Source organism: Oryctolagus cuniculus, chromosome 6, assembly GCF_051225735.1.
Source record: "Oryctolagus cuniculus isolate XC-2025 breed Fujian yellow rabbit chromosome 6, ASM5122573v1, whole genome shotgun sequence".
Classification (NCBI taxonomy): domain Eukaryota; kingdom Metazoa; phylum Chordata; class Mammalia; order Lagomorpha; family Leporidae; genus Oryctolagus; species Oryctolagus cuniculus.
In genome coordinates this window covers 107,597,316-107,609,450 of record NC_142872.1, presented here as the reverse complement: position 1 = coordinate 107,609,450, position 12,135 = coordinate 107,597,316, and the positions used below count along the sequence as shown (strand labels likewise).

The window sequence follows — 12,135 nt, the reverse complement described above, 5'->3', positions numbered from 1 at the left end:
GAGCCTTCCTGCTCCAGAATTGTGAGCCAAATAAACTTTAAACAGTGCCCAGACTCATGAATACAAAGGGGAATGAGACAGTATGTGAGGACGTCAACTTGCTGCATTTTGCCTCTTCTACTACGATACTTGTGGGACCTGTGATGGCTACATAGTGCACCTGTAGAAGCATGCTTCAGCCCATCCACTGGATAACATGAAAGGCTTCCTGTTTTGATGGGCCTGGAGCAGGAAGGGAATCTACAGAAAGTTAGGGCAACCATATAACTCCCTGGACCATGTGGCTGACAGATTCTGTGATGTTGGAGGTGCTAGCTGTAAAACAAAGTGCAGTGTGGTGTACATACATGAAGATCCAGTGGGAGCTACACAACATAGGCTTCTGGGGTTTTGCAGCAAGGCTGTAACCTCTGCAACAGAGACTTATACACCTTTTCAGAAGGAGTCCCTGGTGTGTTACCAGGGCCCATCAGGCACGGAATTCTTGACAGAGGGATGCCAAGTAACAATGCATTCAGAACTGTTCATTATGAGTCGAGTTCCGTTAGACCTACAGAGTCACAGACCCCGCCAGACCCAGAAGCAGTCCATCCACCATAAGATCGAAACTGTGTGTCTCGGATCAAGCCTGAGCAGGCTGGCAATCAGAAGGTAACTACGCGAGGAGGTATCCCAGATCCCCACATAACTCAGTGTGGCTGTACCAGCACCCCTCCCTCAGATCATGCCCAGGACTCTATGAGATGCCAAGTGACCAGCTGAAGGGGGAGAGAAAGCCTGAGCATGTTTTATGGGTTGGTAAGCTCAGTGTGGGGACCAGCTGAAAATGGGCAGTGGTTTTACTACACGTGTGGTGGGGGTGGACTTGAGATATTGGTATGAAAACGTCATCTGAAGGGACAAAGCTCAGAGTGATGCACTTGCTGCCATTCATTGTTGAGGGAGCAGTGGCTTGGGACAGGAATATAAGTACACTTGTGAGTAGAGGTGAGTAGTCTGATGGTCTGGCCAGGGCTCAGAAGGGGAAGAACTGAAAAGTTGCAGCCAAGGACATTCAGCTTAGATGAGAGTAGAAGGGTTTATGTGAGTGAGCATCACGTGAGAAGAGTTTTTGGCTCATGTATTAATGGAAATCAGGAAGCATCCATCACCAAAGAGGCACTGAACAACTAAGTAGACAAAATGACCAGGCGGTAGTTGATGTTAGGATGTTAGCCAGTCTTTGATCTGACTCAATAGATGACGTGTGTGCGGAGGAGCCACAGTGGTAGAGATAGAAGCCATACATGGTCTCTAACCTACCAGCAACAGAGATCAATGAACACTGCTTCCAATGGGGGTATCTTCTCCACAGTGGTGATTTCTGATCAATGAGTTTCCTGAGTGGAGAATCAAGGCGCATCCAGCAAAGATAACACATGTAACATTTTCTTGAAAAATCCTGGGATCAAGGACCTCCTGTACTTAATGTTAGTACCCTTGGTAGTGGATCATTTCCTTGCTTCAGTATCTTGTTTATGAAGTTGACAATTATACATCTTAATGTGGAAAATACCATCAGGCTAACCTACTAGCTCAGGAAAGGACAATCAGTGAAAAAACTATGGTATTTTTACTGACTATAATTGGGACATTTTAAACAAAATATGCGAAATTGTTTAGTCTCTCATTTGCTGTAAATACAGTTCTGTAAAGTTGGTTGAATTGTTGTCAGTAAGACTGTTAGCCTGAGTAGGTGCTTCTGCTGATATTGAAACTTGGAAATTTAACATTTTAATGGGAATTATAAAATGCTGTACTTCTTTCCTGTCTTAAGTTAATTTTTAAGAATTTCAGGGCAATTCAGTTTTTCTTAGTAACTCTATGTGAACATGTGGACATCAAGCACTGCCTAGAATTAACAATGATGTTCTTGGGAGTGATGGCATATATAAGAACATGTTTGTCCTTTATCTTAACATTTGAAATCTCCTTTTCCTAGTTGATGAATTTGCATTACTTCCTTGTTCCTTGTCCTGATTTCTTACAGATTTCAGTGGGCATCAGACTGTTACCATCAAGGTTGAAAGGAACAAAAACTAACAGTAATTAAGGAAGATTTACTAAGAAGATACTCGGTATGCTTATGGCAATGATGATTCTCTAAGATTTTGGGAGATTGAGCTAACACCTGGAACAATAATGAGACTGTGTGTGTGTGTGTGTGTGTGTGTGTGTACCTGGGTGTATGACAAGATCTCTCCCTGGCTTTTATTTCTCTGTTCCAGTCTTTTGTTCAGGATGTACATGGATGAAAATGATTGTCCTGGACCCCAACTAACCTTTTTACTTCAAATGTCAAATAACATCTATGAAGATTGTCTGGTTTTTAGTTCAAATTTTCAGGTGTGAGAATGTGAGCTAACTCTTGTTCAGAGAACATGAGAGACTAGGTATCTAGGAGTCCGATGGCACAAACACGGCTGTACAGGTCCTCCCTTATATGTGTGTGGCGAATCCGAGGGAAGGGAAGTGACATCTAGTTTTGATGCTAAATTGGTGCTGGAAACTTGTAAGTAGTCCTGCTAAAAACCCTGCCACGTTTCTATCTTCATCTCTATTCATTTACATTTAAAAGAGGTTTTCTGCTTTAGATGATATTCATGGAAAATCACAAGGCTTAGGATTTCTGTGTTTTCTTATTCCTCCTGACTTTTCTTATTGGACTCTCTGCCCAGAACTATATTAAAACCATCCCAATATTCTTTCAGGGAACACCAACACGCACATGTACATGAAGCTCTTTTCCTTTGGGAACAACTCAACTCAGACAGAATGGTGGACCAGCTCCAAGGAACGTGGAAGTCCGTTTCTTGTGAAAATTTTGAAGAATATATGAAAGAACTAGGTGAGCCATATTTACCTAAATATTGTATTGTTAAAAAAAAGCAAGGGGTTTTGATAGCACAGCACCTGCTCTGTGTGAATTAGGATTAAGTCTTGGATTCTTTAAGTTTTTACAAAGAAAAAACAATGATTCAGCACCAAGAAGCAGTTCAGTAGGTTGAAATTTATATACCCCTCATGTAATTTATCATGAATTCACATAAAAAAAGTGGATATATTATTTATAAAATAAAAAATGATTTTTTTCAAAATGACACAATCACTTTAGTGATTATTTTTACTGAATTTACTCTAATCTTTAGCAAATCTTCAGAACTGATCATATTTTCCAGTTTTTTGTGACTGTTGGCATACCATGGCAAATAGCCACAACACTTCAATCTTTGCTCCTGGTCTCAAACTGCTGTCTTGCTGTCTCCTTCTTTAGTCCCTCTTACAAGGAAAACTTGTGATTCGTTTAATGATCTCCCTGTCTCAAGATCCTTAACCATGTCTGCAAAGTGCTCTTTGGACTATAGAGTGACATCCACAGGTTCCAGGGATTAGGGCAGGAATATCTTTGGGATACCATGATCCAGCCTGTTGCATCTTGTAGCCATGTTTCACAATATGAATTCTGTGACACATTATTGTATTTTTCTAATATATATTGTCTTGGAAATTTAGAAAGCCATTTCTTTTTTTTTTTTTTTAGGCCAGCATTGTGGCATCATGGGGAAAGCTGCTGCCTGTAATGCCAGTATCCCATGTTGGCATCAGTTCCTGTCCTGGCTGCCACTTCTGATCCAGCCCTCTACTAATGTACCTGGGAAAACAGTGGAAGATAGCCCAAGTGCTTGGGCCCCTGCACACTCACATAGGAGACCCAGAAAAAATTCCTGGCTCCTGGCTTCAGCCTGACCCAGCCTGGCTATTGTGGCCATTTGGGGAAGGTACTGGTGGATGGACAATTTCTCTCTCTGTCTCTCCCTCTGTCAAATTTTTGAAAAGCAGAATGTCAGAGAGAAACAGAGAGATAGAGATCGTCCTTCCACTGCTCTGCTCCCCAAATGACCACAGTGGCTGGCCTGGACCAAGCTAAAGCAAGGAGTCTAGAATGTCACCCATGTTTCCTACACTGGTAGGGGTACAAGTACTTGGATTATCTTCTCTGCTTTCCCAGGAAGATTAGCAGAGAGCTGGATCAGAAGCAGAGCAGCTAGGATGTGGATTGGTGCTCATATGGGATGCCAGCATCACACGTGGCATCTTAACCTGCTGTCCCACAAGCCACATGTGCAAAGGTATACACTGCAGAATTATTGCAATAAGATTGAAAACAAACTAATTGTTCATCAATGAGGAGCAGATAAAATAAATTTTAGTTAATACATATGTGGAGTTAAATACATATCTATATGTATGGACTGACATGGAAGATATACAGATAAGACATACAGGTAAGAGGCAAACGCAAGTTGAATTACAACAGATATAATATTTATATTTTACAAAGCTTACATATAGTGGTGATGGTTGCACAACATTTTGATATATTTAATGCTACTGAATTGTTCACTTAAAATGATTAAAATGCTAAGTTTACATTAGTATATGTTACCACAATAAAAAATTACATAAATAGAGAAAACAAATCTTGAAAGTCTGTATATATAAAGATGTAAGGGAAGACATAAAGATCTGGAAGAACCCATACCAAAGAATTTTGTTTGTATGTGAATGGGTATATTTTTAAAATGGGGAGATGGTTCATAGCTTTAATTAGATTTTCAAAGGAGTCTATGAATCAGCAAGATGAATATCTATTTAACTAGAGAAACAGGACAATCACTAAAGAAACAAAACTAGGGACTGATGCTTTTCTGCAATAAGTAATCTATGTTGAGATGTACTGGTGGAGCTCTGGCTTCAGATATTTGAATTCATGTAGCATTCAATCTAGTGAACTCACAAACCTAGTTAGCAAAGAATTATACAGATAATGTGAGTTCCTAGAGCCCCAACAGACTTAACTCTATTTGCTTTTATCTGGTTTCCAGGAATTGGAAAAGCCAGCAGAAAACTGGGCTCTCTGGCCAAACCCACTGTGACCATCAGCACAAATGGAGATGTGATCACTATAAAAACCAAAAGCATCTTTAAAAACAACAAGATCTCTTTTAAACTGGGAGAAGAGTTTGAAGAAACTACCCCAGGTGGCCGTAAAACCAAGGTAAAGTCTCTAACTTTCAGGTAAAATAAGAATATTAATTAGGAATCATCCAAGTAAGTATGCAATTCTGTTTGCAACATGTCTAAAGTTTTAATTAGATAAACTTTTGCCTAAAACCTAGTTCTAGGAGTAAGTGTTTGTCACAGGAGTTAAGTCATTCAATCACTTTAAGTGGCACTCTGACCTCAGAAACAGCCCTTGAGGCATTCTGGTCTGACTGAAAAGCCCATGAGGACATTTTAGGCATGGAAAGCCAAGACACTATGGCAAAAATTATCTTACATGAAGGACTTCTGTGGGTGAGACCCCAGTGGAAAGAAATTGTCATCAAAGAAGGATGTACTTTTCTCTGACGGGAATAAAGAACTTCTACTTTGCTTATGGCCTTGTCCAAATACTGAAGGAGTCTGTGGATTCAAAAGGCTTCCATAGCCCAGGCAGCTCATGTCAAGAGCCTTGGGTGATCACTGGTATGATACATAAGACTGTTAATTGTTAAAGTAACAACAGGAGTCACTGTGCACTAACTTTCCATGCAGGAGTCCTCAAAGAGTTGGATTATGAGAGTTAATAGTAAAACTCATTTTCAAAGATTTAATTTCATTCTAGTGTATTGATTGGAGGATAATCTTATGTATCATAAGCTATAGTTATGTCTAAGTGCTTGCAAAATATGTATCATTCTTGTGTTCTTCAAAGATAATTAAGTTTCTAAAAAAAGAATGTTTAAAAATAAAAAGTATATGTTGATGTACAATTTAATACTTTATCCCTTTTAGTATTTTTTTTTGTTCTAGTTAATACTATTGGTTGAACTCTGTAATCAACACACATTTATTCTTAGGTGTTGAAATTTAACTGAAAAGTGATCCCTGTTAAATATAAGAGTGGGAATAAGAGAGGGAGGAGATGTACAATTTGGGACATGCTCAATCGGACTTGCCCCAAATGGTGGAGTTAGAAATGTGCCAGGGGATTCCAATACAATCTCATCAAGATTGCATGTACCAATGCCATCTCACTAGTCCCAGTGATCAATTTCAATTCACAATTGATCACACTGATAGGTCTAAGAGTCAAAGGGGTCACACAAACAAGACTAGTGTCTGTGAATACTAACTGATAGAATAAAAAGGGAGAGAACAATCCAACATGGGAAGTGGGATACACAGCAAGCAGACCAATAGAATGGCAGATTTCCTAAACAGCACTCTTGCCTCAGAATCAGCCCTTCAGGCACTTGGATCTGGCTGAAGAGCGCATGAGAGTATTTTAGGCATGGAAAGCCAAGACACCCTGGAAAAAAAACAAAAAACAAAAAACAAAAAAAAGGACCTAAATGAAAGGTCTCTGCGAGTGAGATCCCAGTAGAAAGAATGGGGCCAACAAAGAAGGAGGTACCTTTCTCTGAAGGGAGGAGAGAACTTCCACTTTGACTATGACCTTGTCTAAATAAGATCAAAGTCAGTGAACTCAAGAGGCTTCCATAGCCTTGGCAACTCATGACTAGAGCCTAGGGAGATTTCTGACGCCATAAACAAGAGTGTCAAATTGTTAAGTCAACAACAGGAGTCTACTGTGTACTTACTCCTTATGTGGGATCTCTGTCCTTAATGTGTTGTCCAATGTGAATTAATGCTGTAACTAGTACTCAAACAGTATTTTACACTTTATATTCTGTGTGGGTGCAAACTGATGAAATATTTACTTAACATATACTAAATCGATCTTCTGTATATAAAGGTAATTGAAAATGAATCTTGATGTGAATGGAATGGGAGAGGGAGCGGGAGATGGGAGGGGTGCGGGTGGGAGGGAAGTTATGGGGGGGAAAAAGCCATTGTAATTCATAAACTGTACTTTGGAAAATTATATTTACCAAATAAAAGTTTTTTAAAAAAGAAGAAAAATGTAAAAAAAGTATATAAATTAAAACTCAGAAAGGTTCACTTTTATTGTATTCAAAAGTATGTTTTTCCTTATTGTAAAACTAATCTTTCTGGTGCTCTATTGCACAGTAGGGTAACAATAGTTAAAAATAATATAATGCATATTTCCAAATAGCTAGAAGAAAGACTTTTGAATGTTCACACTACAAAGAAATCTTGAGTATATGAAGTGATTGATGCTAATTATCCTAATTTGATCATTAAAATGTATGTATGTTCTGAAATATTGCATTGTACCCCATAAACATGTACAATTATTGTGAATCAATAAAAACAAATAATCTAATAAAAAAAGAAGGAAGTCACTGTTTGGGACAACAGTATACTATATTGAAGGGCCTGGGTTTGAGTCCCAAATCTGCTTTCATTCCAGCTTCCTATTAATGAAGATATTAGGAGGCAGCTGGGATGGTCCAAATATTTGGATCCCTGATACCCAAGCAGGAGATTTGGATTGCATTCTAGGCTACTGCCTTCAGCCTGGCCCAGCCATGGCTATTGTAGACATTTGGGGAGTGAACCAGCAGATGGAAGGTCTCTGTCTTTTGTGTAAAATGAAAATAAATGAATAAAAATTTAAAGAACAAAACCTAGGTCAAAAAGGATGTCAGACAGTAATACACATATAACCCTCCTGAGATGTTTCTGGAAAAAGCCGACTGATCAGTCCCATTTTCAGGGGCTCTCATGTCTGGAGTGGGTGCCTGAACAATCACACTTGATCATATAAGGATTCTGATACAGCTGCTTAGCAGACCACACTTGGGAAACATTTTCCCAGCTTAGCATCTAGTCGTCTTAGACAAAAGTTCTCTCCTTCCATTTTGCTGTAGTTTCCCACACATAAATCACAATAAAATTTGTGCTGGCTGGTATAGACCAGGTTATGTGGAATCACACGCTCTCAATGGGTTCACAAACATTAGGGATTTACTTCAAACTCGTAGTACAGATGCAGAGTTGGAGTGCGATTGATGAAAAAGGTGAGTGTAGGGTGGGGGATGAGGATCTCTTAATATTTCAGAAACCCAGGACAAAGGATTTCCTACCACCTTGCATCTGCACCATCTGAAACTTACAGTCTCCAGAGCCCATGAGACAGACACACAGGGCATTTTATTGCCTTACTCTTAAATAACACTCTTAGTCTTCATTCATATCTCATCAGGGTACATCATTTACTTATAATACAAAATTTGTGTATATTTTATTTATTGCCTGTATTCCCACCAGAATGTAATCACTTCAAAAACAGGATTTCTTGTCTGTTTCCCAGATCCTAGTCTCCTAGTCCTCAGTACATAATTGTTGCTTAATAGTTATTTGTTTCTCAAATGAATAGACTCAATAGAGCTTTGTTAAACTACACAGAGGGTGATATCCCAATGGAAGAAACTATTATACTATTTAAATAGATGGTAATTAAATAATAAATATGAGCTTTCAAATTCTTTTATGTTAATAAATGGAAGAATTTTGACCAAAAATGCTTAATAAAGATGTCTCTGCTAAACTTAAACAAAAATCAGATTAAAATGCTGGAAAATATTGTTGTAGTTAAGAAGAGGAAACAAAACTTCCTTTTTTTTAAAAAAATAAACTCTTACAATGAGAGTTTGAATTTGCTTCACATATTTCTTTTTAAGATTTATTTATTTATTTGAAAGGCAGACTTACAGAGAGGCAGAGGCACAGAGAGAAAGAGAGAGAGAGATATCTTCCATCCACTAGCTCACACCCCAGGTGGCCGCAATGACTGGAGCTGGGCCCATCTGAAACCAGGAGCCAGGAGCTTCTTCCAGGTCTCCCATGCAGGTGCAGTGCCCCAAGGACTTGGGCCATCTTCTACTGCTTTCCCAAGCTATAGTAGGGAACTGGATCAGAAGTGGAGCATCCAGAACTTGAACTGGTGCCCATATGTGATGCTGGCGCTGCACACCAGGGCCTTAACCCGCTGTGCCACAGCTCCGGCCCCCACATATATTTTTGAACCTGAAACTGTAACACCTTGTTCAATCATTAAAAGACAAGAAAACTCCACCTACTCTTTAAGATAACATTTATTATATTTTTATGCTTGTTAAACTGAAATTTTGCCATTAAAATCAGCTAATGAATTTATTGTTGACAAAGTTTTACCATAAATAGGATTGTAAGCACCCTCCTAAAGCCACCAGAGAGAATTGCAACAGTTGAAAAGAATTGGGCACCTAAGAACTTTTCATGTTCAAGTGTGATGATCTGATCTGAATTTGGTTGTCTGTTTTTCAGAGTACAGTAACCTTGGATAATGATGCCATGATCCACACTCAGGACTGGGGAGACAAGGAAACCACCATCAGGAGAAAGTTGGTGGATGGGAAAATGGTGGTGGTGAGTGAGCTATCACTATTTTCTAACCTTCTGCAAGGCTTAGTTTATGAAAGCATCCAACTTGTTCCAAAACAGTGAAGATGAATGCCACTTTCCTGTTTCTCTTCTCTGATAAGAACTGAGGAAAAATACTGGCAGATAAATGTAAAATCATGGCTATAATGAAATGTGCATGGATGGACGAACTGAAAAGCCAAAGAGTGCACAACTTGTGTAGCCCAGTTCTTTGGCCCCTGGGAATACCAAGGCAAGGATGTATTTGTGCACTAAAGATTTCAGCAGGGATTGGGGGTTGTATGCCTCTCAGGAAGGTTTTCCAGTCACTTTTCCCACTTCTACAGAGGGGAGGAAAGTGTGTCAGTGATTCTCCTGCTCCCAAACTCCATCTGCACCAAGATGAGTAAAAAGGTGATTTAAGTCATAAGGAACACTAAGGGAATATGTAAGATTGTGTCAAGGTAAAAAAAAAAGAGAGAGAAAAGAAAACCTATTCTCATTTCTTAATATGGGGATTTTTTTTTCCTTTCTACAATGAAGAGTGCATTTTATTCTTTATAAAGTCAAAAGAGGAGAAGACTAAGCATGATTGACTTTATTGCTTCTTATAATGACATTGGTCAATAAGCATGCAAGTAAACAGTTCAATAAATAGCTGGTAGATAAATGGTTCGTTAACAAGAACACTGGACTAGAAATTCAAGCATGTGAGTTTTCATCTCTGCCGTTTACTCTGTGTGACTTTGAGCAAGCTATTTATTCTCTACAAGATTTAAATTTCTCGCCTTCACGATGTGGATAATGACCCTGAGAATCTAATGTATTAATAAATTTCTCAAAAAATGTAGACAATATGTTCATGGAAGGTTTCCTGAGAAAATAAGATGACATGCTCTGAAAATAATAAAATACTACATCAATGTAAGTTAGTATTATTATCTGAAAAATGTAGAGTATGTAAGACAGTAAAAATGCCTCAACATAGATATGCCTTTGCTTTTTTCATACAAATATTTTTACATTATACATACATCTATTTATGTACATGGTATTTTTAAAAGTTCATGGAAAATAGAACAAAAGTTTATTTGGAACAAACAAAATTTTGAAATCCATGAATAGTTTTTTCATGATAAGCATTTTCCATGAACTTTTGTATGCATGGATTTCAAAAACTTTTTTGCACCACAATAAATTTATCTTGAAATTCAACTGTCTATTTTGAAGTACTCTCGTATGTGGCAAATCATATCTATTTATCATTCTATATTCTTTATTTGATTTTCCATATATATATATATATATATTGCAAACCAGCTAACAAATAGGTCCAATTTATAGACTACATAGATCTATTTTCAAGACTTTCAATAAATGGATGAATGGATAATAGTTTGCATCTTTCTAAATGACAATTTTGTCAATAATACCCAAACATCTCATCCTTTTTTTGTCTCCTAGGAAAGTGCTGTGAACAATGTCATCTGTACACGGACATATGAGAGAGTGTAGACAAACTCTCAAGGTCGTAAGCACTTCCAAACTGTGATCCAAACTGCTGAGGTTGTTGAAATAAAACTCCGAACTGAAACACAACTGTTATAGGAGAGAACCTTTCTTTGCTCAAGCATCAACAATTTTGTTGCCCTGTGAATTATGTGGGCATCATATAAGACCTTGGCATTGGTAGTGATGAAAAACTAGGGTCATATAACATGTTTAGTATAGGCCTGGGATAATATATTCACAGAAGCATTTCATGTCGATTTTACTCTCATTTGGCATATATGTCCATCCTTTAAATTCAATGTGATCTTCTCTATACTGAGAAAAAAACTAATATTTGAAGAAACTAGTTAGGACATGTTTCTCATGAGTAACACCTCAGTTATATATGAATTGATAAGAAACATGTTTAAAATTAAGACAGTAATTAACACTCAACTATAAGATCAAACTGTTGTTACAGAGAACACTATGAGCTCCACCATCATTGCTGAAAGCCATCACAAAGAACATCTTGTTCTATTTGCACCAAACCTCGCACAGTATTAGGCTTAGTTTCCCATTGCACTTGTGGTCTCACTGTTTATTTGCCTAAATTGATGGAGAGAGGGTCCTGATGTTCTGAGATGTTCTGATACAGGTGAGAGAAGTGTCTTCTTATCTTTCAGTATGTTGAAGGGAGAAAGAAGATCATGGAAGGCATAGGAAGACGACTGTCTCCTGAGCTACCTGGACTGGACAGCGAGAGAATTCCAGGCAGAGGATGGAACTATTTTCCTGAGACCCAGTGCATGGTTGTGGACATGCACAGCTCTTTTGTAGGCACAGATGACAGCTCATTGCGCAGAGACAGGAGAGAAGCAGTTTACCATTGGAATGGAGCCCAGCACTGCCCTGACATCAGGGTCAGAGGCTGTGGGAGCTTCAGGAAACAGTGCTGTTGGCTTTGGAATGAGAATGTCTTGCCTGTTGTGGTAATGGAGATACTTTTTTTTTTTTTTTTTGACAGGCAGAGTGGATAGTGAGAGAGAGAGACAGGGAGAAAGGTCTTCCTTTACTGTTGGTTCACCCTCCAATGGCCGCTGCGATCAGCACACCCCGCTGATCCGAAGCCAGGAGCCAGGTGCTTCTCCTGGTTTCCCATGTGGGTGCAGGGCCCAAGCACTTGGGCCATTCTCCACTGCACTCCCGGGCCACAGCAGAGAGCTGGCC

General features: G+C 38.7%; 1 protein-coding gene across 1 annotated transcript; it reads left to right on the top strand.

The window, feature by feature from the left end:
- The first annotated feature begins 2,029 nt into the window (after positions 1 to 2,029).
- On the top strand, positions 2,030 to 11,013 carry FABP12 (fatty acid binding protein 12). Its single transcript, XM_002710657.5, has 5 exons — positions 2,030 to 2,117; positions 2,751 to 2,887; positions 4,926 to 5,098; positions 9,319 to 9,420; positions 10,879 to 11,013. Exons 2-5 carry the CDS (start codon positions 2,815 to 2,817, stop codon positions 10,927 to 10,929), a joined length of 399 nt encoding a protein of 132 aa, XP_002710703.1. The 5' UTR covers positions 2,030 to 2,117; positions 2,751 to 2,814; the 3' UTR covers positions 10,930 to 11,013.
- Positions 11,014 to 12,135: the final 1,122 nt, after the last annotated feature.

Excerpts from the sequence above, each read along its gene's own strand:
- FABP12 (XM_002710657.5), top strand. The coding sequence starts at position 2,815 with ATGGTGGACCAGCTCCAAGGAACGTGGAAGTCCGTTTCTTGTGAAAAT. Across the intron at positions 2,888-4,925 it reads AGAATATATGAAAGAACTAG|GAATTGGAAAAGCCAGCAGA; the intron begins GTGAGCCATATT and ends TCTGGTTTCCAG. Across the intron at positions 9,421-10,878 it reads TGGATGGGAAAATGGTGGTG|GAAAGTGCTGTGAACAATGT; the intron begins GTGAGTGAGCTA and ends TTTGTCTCCTAG.